Source organism: Littorina saxatilis, linkage group LG5 (genome assembly GCF_037325665.1).
Source record: "Littorina saxatilis isolate snail1 linkage group LG5, US_GU_Lsax_2.0, whole genome shotgun sequence".
NCBI lineage: Eukaryota > Metazoa > Mollusca > Gastropoda > Littorinimorpha > Littorinidae > Littorina > Littorina saxatilis.
This window is the reverse complement of record NC_090249.1, coordinates 36779921-36792619: the sequence shown is the minus strand read 5'-3', so window position 1 is coordinate 36792619 and position 12699 is coordinate 36779921. Positions and strand designations below refer to the sequence as shown.

Below are 12699 nucleotides of genomic sequence, written 5' to 3'. Positions count from 1 at the left end.
ACAGTGGAGGAAAAAATCAGCAGCGCAAATCCGCCGAGATAGACAAAGAGCAGAGCAAAGGAGATCACATGTGGGCGTTAATTCTTGTCATGGCCATCCTGGCTTTCAAAATGAATTACCAAAAGACATTACTCTTGATCCTGATACACAAAATCAAAACGATGCAGTGTCAAAGGTTGTGACAAATGACAGCGCAAAACAAAACACGCCAGCACAGAGAGCGCACGTGAAACACGCAGTCTGACCGCTCCCACACAGCACGTTTTTGCCCACTGTGACACTGCAAGGTCAGCCACGTGCTAGATTGTCACCTCAGAGGTGTGTTGTGCTGTGACGTCACCGGTAGCAGACGATGAAACCACTGCAGCGGAACTGGCAGTAACCGACCGAGAATTTGAACCAGACGATATATATGATCTAGCCTCAAACTGCTCTAAAAACGTTCAACTGAAAGCAAGATTGTTAAACAGAAACAGAAACCGCACTCTCAAAAAAGTAGTATGTGAAAGGAAAGGAGGAAAGAAACAGCTGATTGCAAGGGGAGACGACTACGTGTTGTCATATGACTGCGAAACAGCCGAGACCACGTCGTACCGACAAGAGGAAGACATGCCCAACTATCCGGCGGCTGCCCCAAGTCGACCGCAACGCCTTTCGAGAAGAAATTGACCATCTCACTGCTGATCTGCAGGTCATTTCTACACTGGTACAATGCTACCTGTGTGCCATGCCAGATTGACTCTTTTCGCTGAACTACGTGCAGTAGACACACACATTTCATTATTTTGTGTTTTTGACAAACCGCGATCAGTATTGATAATAGCGTGTTGAAAACGGAACAGTTATTTCCTGATTCGGAATACAAGTTGGATGCCTCCGAACGATGCATTGTGTTTGTAAGGGACTGTAACCAATGTGAACACTGATGATCGCCGATCGTTCGATTTCCCAAACCCCACGTACCCTCTCGCAATGGACCCTGTGTTTACGCGAATAAACATTCTGACTTCTGACTTCTCTCTCTCTCTCTCTCTCTCTCTCTCTCTCTCTCTCTCTCTCTCTCTCTCTCTCTCTCTCTCTCTCTCTCTCTCTCTCTCTCTCTCTCGCTCTCTCTCTCGGTTTGTATGGCGTCGGATATGATACTATCAATCTTGTTAGTTCATTTCTCTCTGGCAGACAACAGATAGTTCTTACAAACGCTAGAGCATCGAGCATGCAAGCTGTAGATTACGGTGTACCACAAGGATCGGTATTTGGACCTCTGCTCTTCTCAATATATATTAATGAACTCCCCGTTTATATTCAACATTTATGTGAACTTTTTGCAGATGATACCACAATTCACTCCAGTAACAAAAAATAAACTTGCTTATCAGAATCCCTCCAAGGGAGTTTAAACCAGCTGACAGAATGGACTGAGCTAAATCACATGTCTCTTAACCCAAAGAAAACCAAATAATTATATGATAATTACAACTAGACAAAAACGCCAGAATTTTACCTCAACTGGTCCCGATTTATTGATTGACGGCAATATAGTGGAAAAAGTCGACCATCACAAAGTTATAGGTGTCCACATCGATAACAAACTGTCTTGGTCAACTCACATTGAACAACTTAGTAAATTATTGTCAAAGAAAGTGTACCTCTTATCTAGAATTAAACACTTCCTAAATTGTCAAGCCAGGAAGTTATTTTTCACTGCTCATATTCAGTCTCTTATTGATTACGCATCCACTCTATGGGACTCAGCAAGTGATAAATCCCTGAAGCTACTCAGCAGATTACACAAAAGAGCTCTAAAAGTAGTATTACTCAGACTACATCAACATAGGGGTCCTACCTCTAAAGTCAAGAATGAATTATAACAAAGGAATAACGATGCAAACAATTATGACAGGAAATGCACCCGAAACAAAATTATTGTTCAAAGTTCTCTTTGAAGAATTCGCACCCCTTTATGAAACTAAACACTCCTCTTCCTAGGATAGACCTATTTAAATCAAGTCTTGTCCACCAATACGAATTCTTTCAGAACCAAATATTCATTTAATGAACTCTATGAACAAATAAACTTGATTGGTATGTTCTCTTTGGATACAGTTGTTTATTATCGGAATTATGGTTTATTTATGACAAAATCACGAAGATTTGGCTCTGTGATACATTGTTTTGCTGAGCTAATGACTGTATTGTTGCAAAGTATGCTTACTTTGCGTTTATCTTTATTGCTTTACACCCAGTTTTGAACACTACCTTATGATCTACAATGCTTCTATATAATGCGCTTCATGTACATAAACTTATATGTTCTTCCATTAATGATGTTTTTATATATGTAACCTTTTTTTTCTTTTTTCTTTTTTTCCCAAGTGATAGTTGTAGTAAAATAGTTTAGTCCCTCTTTAGGGCGAGGGCAAGATGCAAAAAAGCATATCTATGCTTATTCTTGTCACCCTCAAAAAATAAAGATTTGTCATTGTCATCGTCTCTCTCTCTCTCTGTCTCTTTCTCTCTCTCTCTCTGTCTCTCTCTCTCTCTCTCTCTCTCTCTCTCTCTCTCTCTCTCTCTCTCTCTAAATAAATAAAGTTCAATTCAATTCAATACAATTCTCTCTCTCTTACTGGCACTTCAGTAGTGACCAGGGCACCAGATTGCAGAGCGTTCCTGATACGATTAAACGTTTTCTGTGATCTGTTAACGTCACTTTCATCATAGTCCAACGTTTCGGCCACGCCCCCTGTCATTGCGATGTAGGCATCACCTGGTCTACCTCCATCAACAGCTTCGTAGCTTCCGTGACATCTGGAACATACATGTGTCAATCACACAGAATGTTTTCTTTGCTCTGAAAACCAAAAACGTTATCTTCCTACTTTTATAACATCTCGGCCACCTATCTGTATCTGTAACTAAATAAAATCTCTCTCTCTTTCTTTCTCTCTCTCTCTCTCTCTCTCTCTCTCTCTCTCTCTCTCTCTCTCTCTCTCTCTCTTTCACCCACTCACTCACTCACTTTTTCTTTCTCTTAATTCAAAGTTTTCTTACATATGTGAGTCATATGAAGGCTTCTTTTTATGGAAATTACCCCAAAAGCTATAAGAGGTTTGGAAAAACTATAACATGCATGAGTCACTCTGGTTGAAAGGAAGAGGAATAAGAAAGGTATGGCTTCGTGATTAGAAAAGACATATGATCAGGACCCACAGAAGTAAAATATCACCTTTGAAGACGGTCATAATGTCTTTCGTCAACGGCTCAATGTATAGCATTGTCTCAAAACGAAAGTGATAAGAGTTGTCCGTCCCTGACATAGCCCGCGGCGCTGTCGGCGGATAGCCGTTCCGGTTGTTTTCTTTACGTCCAAAATGGCTGAACGAGAGAAGAAGATTAGTGGTGGAGGGAAACGTTACTGTGTCTGCTTGTCATGCGGTTCCATTATGCAAACACAAACCGGAACTACCTGCCGTTCCAGGGGCGCAACTCTGTCCGACTATCGCGTTAGTTTCGAGACAGTGCCATTGCAGAGGCACCTAACCATACTGAAACACAACACGCGGAGGCACCTATCCAAATTTTTAACAGTTTCGAAAATAAATCATGAAGTGTGTGAAAGTGCTGAGACTGAAAGTTGCCACATTTTGAGGACGTGTTTCGGAATAAACAATTTGTCAAGACCAGTGTCATTCAGGGTTTAGACTCATTTAGCTTCTTCAAATTAACCAGCAAATACATACAAATGAGAGAAAATATAACGGTCTTTAACGAGATTCGATTTTTATTCATGAAATCATAAGAAAAACTTCCGTACAACAATGCCATGTCAGACTTCAAAGTCTTCTTTTTTTTTTAATTTTGTTTTTTTTACATCGAACACAAAATGGAAGACATATTCAGTGTCTATGTTAGGATTTGGATATTTGTTTTGAACAAACCCAAGCCAAGAATCGTGCGGTGGGGGCATTTTTATCGGAAGTCTGGGAACGGAGGCGCATGCGCCATTTAGCCTTGAATATACGGAGGGGAATTGACAAGAGTGAAAAAAGGGTTGTCGCTTTCTGGTTATATATTCGATTTATAAGTAAAAGAAAATGTATACATCTACCTCCTTTGTGCAGTATACGAGTCACCATTTGAAAAGTAGAAGAGCAGCAACAACATATTGCGCCTTGAGTCGCCTGTTGGTGAGATATGTGCGCGTTATAAATATTCGTATTATTATTATTATTATTATTGAAGTAAAATAGCAAAACTATTCCTCACTTCGCCAACGCCTTCTCCAAGAGCGGGACCCAGAACTCGTGGGAGTCGAGAGCAGAGCGGGCTCCCCACAGGTTAGAGGTGCCCTTGTAGACAGGCAGACGATCGTCCACATACACATCCTCCCACTGTCCGAAGCGCCAGAACCTTGCGTGGAACATCCCCCTGTAGGCCCAGCTTCCGATAGGGTAGGCGTCGTCTAGAATAACCTGAGGAGTTAAGCTGGTTCTTAATGGAAAATTACAGAAACAGATTTAAAACTGATTGCATTGTATTCTTTTTCATATTCTGAATCCAAAATTATGGGTATGTTTACTCTGAAAAAGTGCTCAGAATTAGAGAAAGTCGGTTTCTGCAAATTTGCTCCTATGACTATGCTCGTATGCTTCGCCGAGCTCGACCCGTCTCGGTTCACGGGTTTCGCCTAGCCAGGCCATAGCAGCAACACTTGGCCTTTAAATACATTTCCAAAAGTGTTTAAATTTACCTGATCAAAAATAAGAGCAGGCGCAATCAATCCTTAAACGAATAAAAGGGAGAGAGAGAAAGCATTGATACTAACCGCACGTTCTTACAATTGCAGAGTTGTGGGCTAAACCTAATAGCCTACTAGTCTTGTCTGAAGGGAACCAGACAATGACCGCGTGAATCTTACTTCTTTCAGTCGTGCATCATCCTTAGCTATGCTGGCCACCATGGCCAGAAACCAACAAGTCCCAGCTTGCCCCTGCCTGATGTCGAAGCGCGTGGTGCCATCTGTGAACAGCTGGGGGTGATCACTGATTTCCTGAAACAAGACAAAAAGAAAACCCGGGACTATGCGCATGTCAAAACGAAAGAGAATATTGTCAGCAATGAACTTCAACTTTCTGCGGGTTATAAGCCAGTACATTTTGTGGAGATCACAATCATATTGTGAACTCTGTTATAATGAATTTCGGGTTATACTGGGGGGAATGGCAGTTCTGAGTAGGTGCAGCACAAATTACTTACTGCGAACTCTTTTAAAGTGACTTATCGGTATTAGTAGAGGAAACCTATGTCAATCCCAATCAAGTCCTTTTGTCAAAGAGTTGAAATCCCCTCCTTATTGTGAACACGTGTATTGTGACTTGAGCATTTAGACATTGTTTCAAAAGCACAGAGATGAGAAGCTTTTAAAATTTATTTTAAACCTATCCCAAAATGCGCTGCTAATATTCACAAGCGTGTATGCATGTTTGTGCAGTAGTCTTGAAAAGCGGGAAAGCTGCTTCTATTTTACTACGAGTTGGTAGTTATCAGTCGTGTTGCAGGTTAGGCTTCTTGCGTCAAATACATAAAACGGTAGGCGGAACTTCGTGGTCAAATGACCTGCAATAAGAAGAACAAGAACAAGAATTTATTTCGCCATATAGCATAACAGCCATTGGTATTTGTCCTGGTGTGGCAACATTCATACAATCATCCATACACGTACTCCTTGCATAAACGAGAAAGAAAAAAAAGACTGTCAACTCTTTATTAGGACACGGATCACATCAGGCGCTTCGTGTTCCCTGTGCCCAAAGCCAGTAAAATGAAACTTAATTAAAATCATGTGCACCGCAGAATACCTACCATTGGCCGTTTCCACTCCAAGCCCTGGGCGATCTTGGGGTCAGGAATGGCAACATGAAGGTCAAAGTTATTGTCCTCCCACAGCTGACCAGGGGTCACTTTGGGCACAGGCAGCCTGAGGTCAAATGATCGTACCATCAACCCTGAGATCATGCCGGCGTAACCAGTACGTCTTGAGTCGGCCATTGTTGGTCAGTTGACTTCAGTTCGATCTGTAAAGTAAACAAGTCGTGTAAGGCGAAAATACAACATTCAGTCAAGCTGTCGAACTCACAGAATGAAACTGAACGCACTGCATTTTTTCACCAGTCCACCGCTCGTGGCAAAGGCAGTGAAATTGTCAAGCCAGAATAGCGCGGTAGTGGTTGCGCTGAGCAGGATAGCACGCTTTTCTGTATCTCTATTCTTTTTAACTTCCCGAGTTTGTTTTTAATCCAAACATATCATATCTAAATGTTTTTGGAATCAAGAACCGACAAGAAAAAAGATGAAGTTGTTTTTAAATCGATTTCGGAAATTTATTTTTTATCATAAGTTTCCTATTTTTAATTTTCAGAGCTTGTTTATAATCCAAATATAACATATTTATATGTTTTTGGAATCAGAAAATCACGAAGAATAAGATAACATTGTTTTTGGATCGTTTTCTATAAAAAAAAATAATTGTAATTGCGTTTTTCGGATTTTTAATGACCAAACTCATTATTTAATTTCTAAGCCTCCAAGCTGAAATACAATACCAAAGTCCGGCCTTCGTCGAAGATTGCTTGACCAAAATTTCAATCAATTTCATTGAAAAATGAGGGTGTGACAGTGCCGCCTCAACTTTTACAAAACGCCGGATATGACGTCATCTAAGACATTGATCAAACACATGAAAAAAATAGCTGAAGATATCATTCCCAGGAACTCTCATGTAAAGTTTCATGAAGATCGGTGAATCGCTCTACACACACACACACACACACACACACACACACACACACACACACTGGGTGGCCGAGTGGTAACGCACTTGCGCTCGGAAGCGAGAGGTTGCGAGTTCGACCCTGGGTCAGGGCGTTAGCAATTTTCTCCCCCCTTTCCTAACCTAGGTGGTGGGTTCAAGTGCTAGTCTTTCGGATGAGACGAACAACCGAGGTCCCTTCGTGTACACTACATTGGGGTGTGCACGTTAAAGATCCCACGATTGACAAAAGGGTATTTCCTGGCAAAATTGTATAGATAAAAAAAAATGTCCACCAAAATACCCGTGTGACTTGGAATAATAGGCCGTGAAAAGTAGGATATGCGCCGAAATGGCTGCGATCTGCTGGTCGATGGGAATGCGTGATGTATTGTGTAAAAAAAATTCCATCTCACACGGCATAAATAGATCCCTGCGCCTTGAGTCCGAGTCTGGAGATACGCGCGCGATATAAGACTTCATATAACATAACACACACACACACACACGCACACACATACACCACGACCCTCGTCTCGATTCCCCCTCTAAATGTAACAAAATAAAACAAAATAAAATAGTTAGCAAAATGTTGTAGTTGATGGTGTGAACTTTTTCCACCTTATCCTCACCGCATAACAGTACGCTAGGACTCAATGCTCTAATCGGAAGGTCGTGAGTTTAAATCCCGGCCGCGACCGCCTGTTATGTTAAGGGTTTGAGATTTTTCCGATCTCCCAGGTCAACTTATGTGCAGACCTGCTAGTGCCTTATGCCCCTTCGTGTGTACACGCAAGCACAAGACCAAACATGCAACTAAAATACGCACTTTTACAACAATAGAGTGTACATGATGGTTCCATTTACAATCATTTTGCAGCAACACGCCCAAATGTTTATGAACAATAGTTTATGAACAATAGTTTCAGTCAATATCGATTCACCAAATTTCAGCGGCAATGTTTTATTAGGAACAGTCAACAATTCAGTTTTACACTGATTAAAATCTACTTTCCATTTCTTTGCCAATTGCATTTCTTTGTCTAAATCAGAATTTAAAATAACTGTGCGCACATGTGCATTGTCAAGAGACAAGTACATGCTCGTATCGTCGGCAAACAATTTAATAATCGATTCTTTATCAACAACAATATCATTAATATAAAGAAGAAAAAGAAGTGGTCCCAAAACTGAACATTGAGTGACACCAGAGCGAACACAGCGGTATTTTGACTTACAACCTTTTATAACTACAGCTTGCGTCCTATCAAACAAATAATCTGTAAACCATTCTAGTAAACTATCTCTTATAAATACGAGAAATATATTGCGTTAAATCTATAAATCAAACCACGGTGCCACACTCTATCAAAAGCTTTGGAAATAAAAAAAAATATTGCATGTAATGTTCGTTGCTTATTCAAGGATTGACAAAAATCATCGTATATACCAAGAAGTTGAGTCACCTGGAATGAAGCCTGACAGAGATACTGTCAATCAAATATTATCTGTCAAAAAAGTAAACATATGCATTTGAATACATTTTTTTCATTACTTAACCAATGCAGCTAAGTAAAGACACTGGGCGGTAATTTGTACACAATGTATTCTCACCTTTCTCATAAACTGGTGTGACATGTGCCACTTTCCAAGACTTTGGAACCTTACCTTCAACTAATGATCGGTTAAAAGCTTTGAAAGTGGATCAGAAACAACATCAACGGCTGCTTTAAAGGCACAGTAAGCCTCCCGTAAACCATCACAGAGCTCCCCGAGCGTCTAAATACAGTACAAGCATACTTCCATTTGAACGCTCACCGAACGGGAACATCCTGGCTGCTTTCTGTCGAGCGTGAGACATTTTCAAAGAATTTATTTTCGTAGACTTGTTCCGTTAACAACAACGGCGCCTCGTTTTTGCGCTAGACCTAACTTTTAAAATCTAAATAATAAATTGACAGCTTGTTACACAAACATTCTTTAATCATAAAAGAATTCGTTTTTCATCAAGACAAGATCAGAACAATTCGAAGTTGTGAAAGTTTAAAAAAAGAAAAGCCCGGAAGCAGGGTCACGCAAGGGTCGTAGCAGACGACGGCCGGTTTATCAGTGCAAATCGCCGTTCCTCTCAACAGTCAAAAGCCATCGCTAGAGTTCTTGTGAACCACAGCCGTTGTTTCGTGCATAAAAAAAACGTGCTATTGTAGATAAGCTCACGTCGAGTCGCATTCAAATGACTAACTATGACGACTGCATTGTGAAAAGGGAAAACTGGATCACACGGGTTCACGATGGCTCAGGGGTAAGATAAACCACGCAAAAATAAATTCTTTGAAAATTGTTCGCTCTTTACGGAGGGCACCTAGGATGTTCTCAATTGGTGAGTGTTTGAATGAAATGGTGTTTGTACTGTGTGTAAAAGCCTGACCGTATCTGTGATGGTTTACGGGAGGCTTACTCTGCCTTTAAGAATCTTATTGTGGACAAGATCAGGACCAACTGCCTTGTTTGGGTCAAGGGATTTTATAATATCAGAAACCATTTCAGTAATAATCATAAGTTGTGGAGCAGACCTTGGTTTTTCTGTCACAGAAGGAATATATTCATCTTCACCAACAACACATGCCTGACTTAAAAAAAAATTAAATACTTCGACTTTTTCCTCGTTAGAATAATAAATCGTTCCATTGTTGTCAATCGGTGGAATGTATTGACTGTGGTAACCCTTTCTTGGTCATAAATTTTTTAAATTTTTTAAAAAAAAAATTTCTTTTTTTCTTTTTCTTTTATATACACATAAACACAGCATAACATACATCATACATCGAGTTTATCCACAAAGCGCATACACACGTACATACCTAGACAAGACACAGACATAGACAGTAGGGTGGGTTGTTGAAAAGACAGGGGATATGGAAGGGGGGGGGGAACTGAGGTTGTGGGAGGGGAGGGGGGGGTAACTGAGGTTGGGGGAGGGGAGGGGGGGTAGGTGGGGACGGTGGTCACAATTTAGCCTCCAAGTATACATGGGGTTTAATTATCGGCATAAAAGTACTGTATAACCTGTTATGAATAAATGGGTCAGGGGGTATCACATTCAAAAATGTTCATACGAAATCAATCAATACAATTATCCTATAGCATCAATGAAAAAAGTGTCTCTATAAACACCACTCTTTTGCAAATTTACCATAATAATTATTTACACTAACATTATACTTTTCGATCAAAAACCTTTATTTAACAATTTTCACAAAAACATTTAGTGTTGGGACTGTCTTATGTAATTTGGCTCCAAATATACTTTGTTTGGCAAGGAGAATAAACAAATCAAAAACAGCATCCGTATGAAAGTTGTCTAAAATTTAATACCCTAACAATAACAAGCTCTTTTGACAAATTCAAATTACTGCAATGTGTGAAATTTTGGCATAACCATTCTGTGAAATCAGACCAAAAAAGCTTAACTCTTGTGCACTCCCAAAACAAATGTTCTAAGGTTTCCTCTTCCTGTGTACAAAAACTACATAGTGATGTGTCAGAAATGTTCATAAAAAATAACAGGCGTTGAGTGGAAAAAATTATATGTAGTATTCTATATTGGAACCACCTTAGGTATGTGTCTTGTGTAGTTCGCCTTATTGTCAGAAATACCTTTCCAACATTTACATCAAAATTCAATAAATTAGCCCATTTTTCCATGCACTGTAGATTGCCATCATTTTTCACAAGATGGGTATATTACGCCGTGGATCGTGTAACTCTGCATTTGCGCCACCGCAACTTTTTATCGCTTCACGCCGACGAAGAGGCAAGCTGCAAGGTAGGTCTCTCACAGAAAATGAAAATTTGTAGGACTTTCAGGCATCATCTAGATTCTTCATTAGTACATTTTAAAGAAGTATATACTCAAGGTCTAAGGTACGTGCTTTTTTAGTCGAAATGTCAGGTTTCAGCAGTTCAGAAGTCCGATTTCTGCTGGAATTGTAGCTGAAATTGCACGATTTGTCCCTTCCTTCGTAACTTCAACGAAACAGCACTAGTTGATGCATTCCCGTGATGATATCCTGTGAGCTAAACATGTCCTTTGTATTCTTCATGAATGCTGTTGCACAATTTTGTCTTTGGGTGACGCACGCGGCAAAAGAAAACACAAACAATTAGACTTCATGTTATACGCCACCGATGCTTGGTGTAATTCGCCACCGCAATTTCACGTCTTGGATGTTATTCGCCACCGCAACTGTCTAATGAATTGCATAATATGTTGAAGAGTTCAGTGATTCTGTCACTTCCAATTGAAAATATTGATTTGGAGTTGTTCAGTTCAGTGTATAGTTCAGCTTTTGTAGAACACGTTTCTGAGACGCACCTGGCGGCGTTTCACTCCCACATTCTTCGTCATTCTTCTTTCCCGAAAAACGTCACGTCTGTCAGAGGCGTTCTTTTCTCTTCCAGCGTCAAACTGATGAGTGTTTGTGTTGTCGCTGGTAATAGGAATTACTGAATTTTAGAATTATTTCACACACATAAACACCAACGAAGCTTAAGAATTTTAGAATTTTGTGGTATTTGGCCCCACAAATTCACTTTATGAACTGTCCCGACAAGGGATTGAACCCGCGGCCAAGGAAATCAAGCGGATCATAGGGGCAGTACGCTATCCATCCTGCCATTCGTCGCCTTACACTAAGTAATGTTCAAACCATGCGGAACGTTTTTGTACATTCTTGTATGTGTAGTCAATCTTCCGAATGTAAATGAATGCATAAGAGAACATGAGGACAAACTTTTCATCAGCGTGCCTTCCTAGAAGTGAAATCTCATTGGTGAAAACGTTGGTCTTCATGTTCTGATCTGTCCTTATTTTGCTGCGTAATCTGTTCAGATCATCACTATAGCAGTCATCGATGCATTTCCCACTTGTAAATATAGTATTTTTTTCACTCTTACGGTAAGCACTGTTATATTTCCTATTGTTGTCATCATACCCTAAACCTCTTAAATCTTACAGTCCCAGGGATTTTTTTTGGGGGGTCATATATATATATATATAAACTAGAATGAATACCCGCTTCGCCGGGTAGCCGGCTTCGCCGGGAAGAAGTAGAGCCGAATACCCGGCTGCGCCGGGGACCCGGCTTTACCGGGTGTACGACGGGAGATAAACGCGCAAAACACTATACTGGAGAAGATAAGGAAAAGTTACTCCCTTTGGACGACGTCAAATGTAACCGAGTGCCGAAACACCACAATTACCTTTGAAGGCGAAGTCGTCTCAAACGGGATTGAGATTTTAGAGCTTATTTGTAAGCCCTATAATAACTGTTATGGCTTCTGAGAGGAAGGCCAGAACATACAGTGAGAGTAAAAGCCGCCAGACCCCATCACAAACAGAACTCTACAATCCACAGGCGTTGCCTATACACACACACACACAAACACACACACACTCACACACACACACACACAAACACACACACACACACACACACACACACACACACACACACACACACACACAGAAGCCGTATATATCTATCTATATATACATAAATAGATAGAGATAGATGACAGTGGATTTTTCGATAAATAGATTCGACCTTTGCACTTTTACAGTGAGGACAACTTACAGGTACATGCAAGGAAAGACGCGTTCTGGACAGTGCAGTGACCTTCTAAAAATAGTAACGTAGTAACGGGAATATGGATTGACGCCACACGAAGGAAGGGAGATAAACGCTGAAAACACTGGAGAAGATAAGGAAGAGTTACTGGGAATGGATCCAGAGAAAAACCAAAATCGGTTCAGCGCCGCGCGCTGAGAGCACGTGTTGAAAATTCTCATCAACCAGGTTCTGTGCGGGGTCTACCTGAATATGCCCACCAAA

The 12699-nt window shown here is 40.5% G+C and overlaps 1 protein-coding gene across 3 annotated transcripts in view; it reads right to left on the bottom strand.

Moving 5' to 3' along the window:
- Positions 1–12699, bottom strand: part of LOC138967021 (calpain-5-like) — a 55732-nt gene that overhangs the window by 30480 nt on the left and 12553 nt on the right. For 2 of the 3 annotated variants that reach the window (XM_070339469.1, XM_070339470.1), the window contains exons 2-5: positions 5860–6071; positions 4916–5047; positions 4264–4469; positions 2625–2805 (exon numbers count right to left, since the gene is read on the bottom strand). In XM_070339469.1, the coding sequence (XP_070195570.1) occupies positions 2625–2805; positions 4264–4469; positions 4916–5047; positions 5860–6045 (705 nt within the window). In that variant the 5' untranslated portion in view covers positions 6046–6071. Of the gene's footprint in view, positions 1–2624; positions 2806–4263; positions 4470–4822; positions 5048–5859; positions 6072–12699 lie in introns of those variants that run through there. The other variant, XM_070339471.1, reaches the window with a different exon arrangement.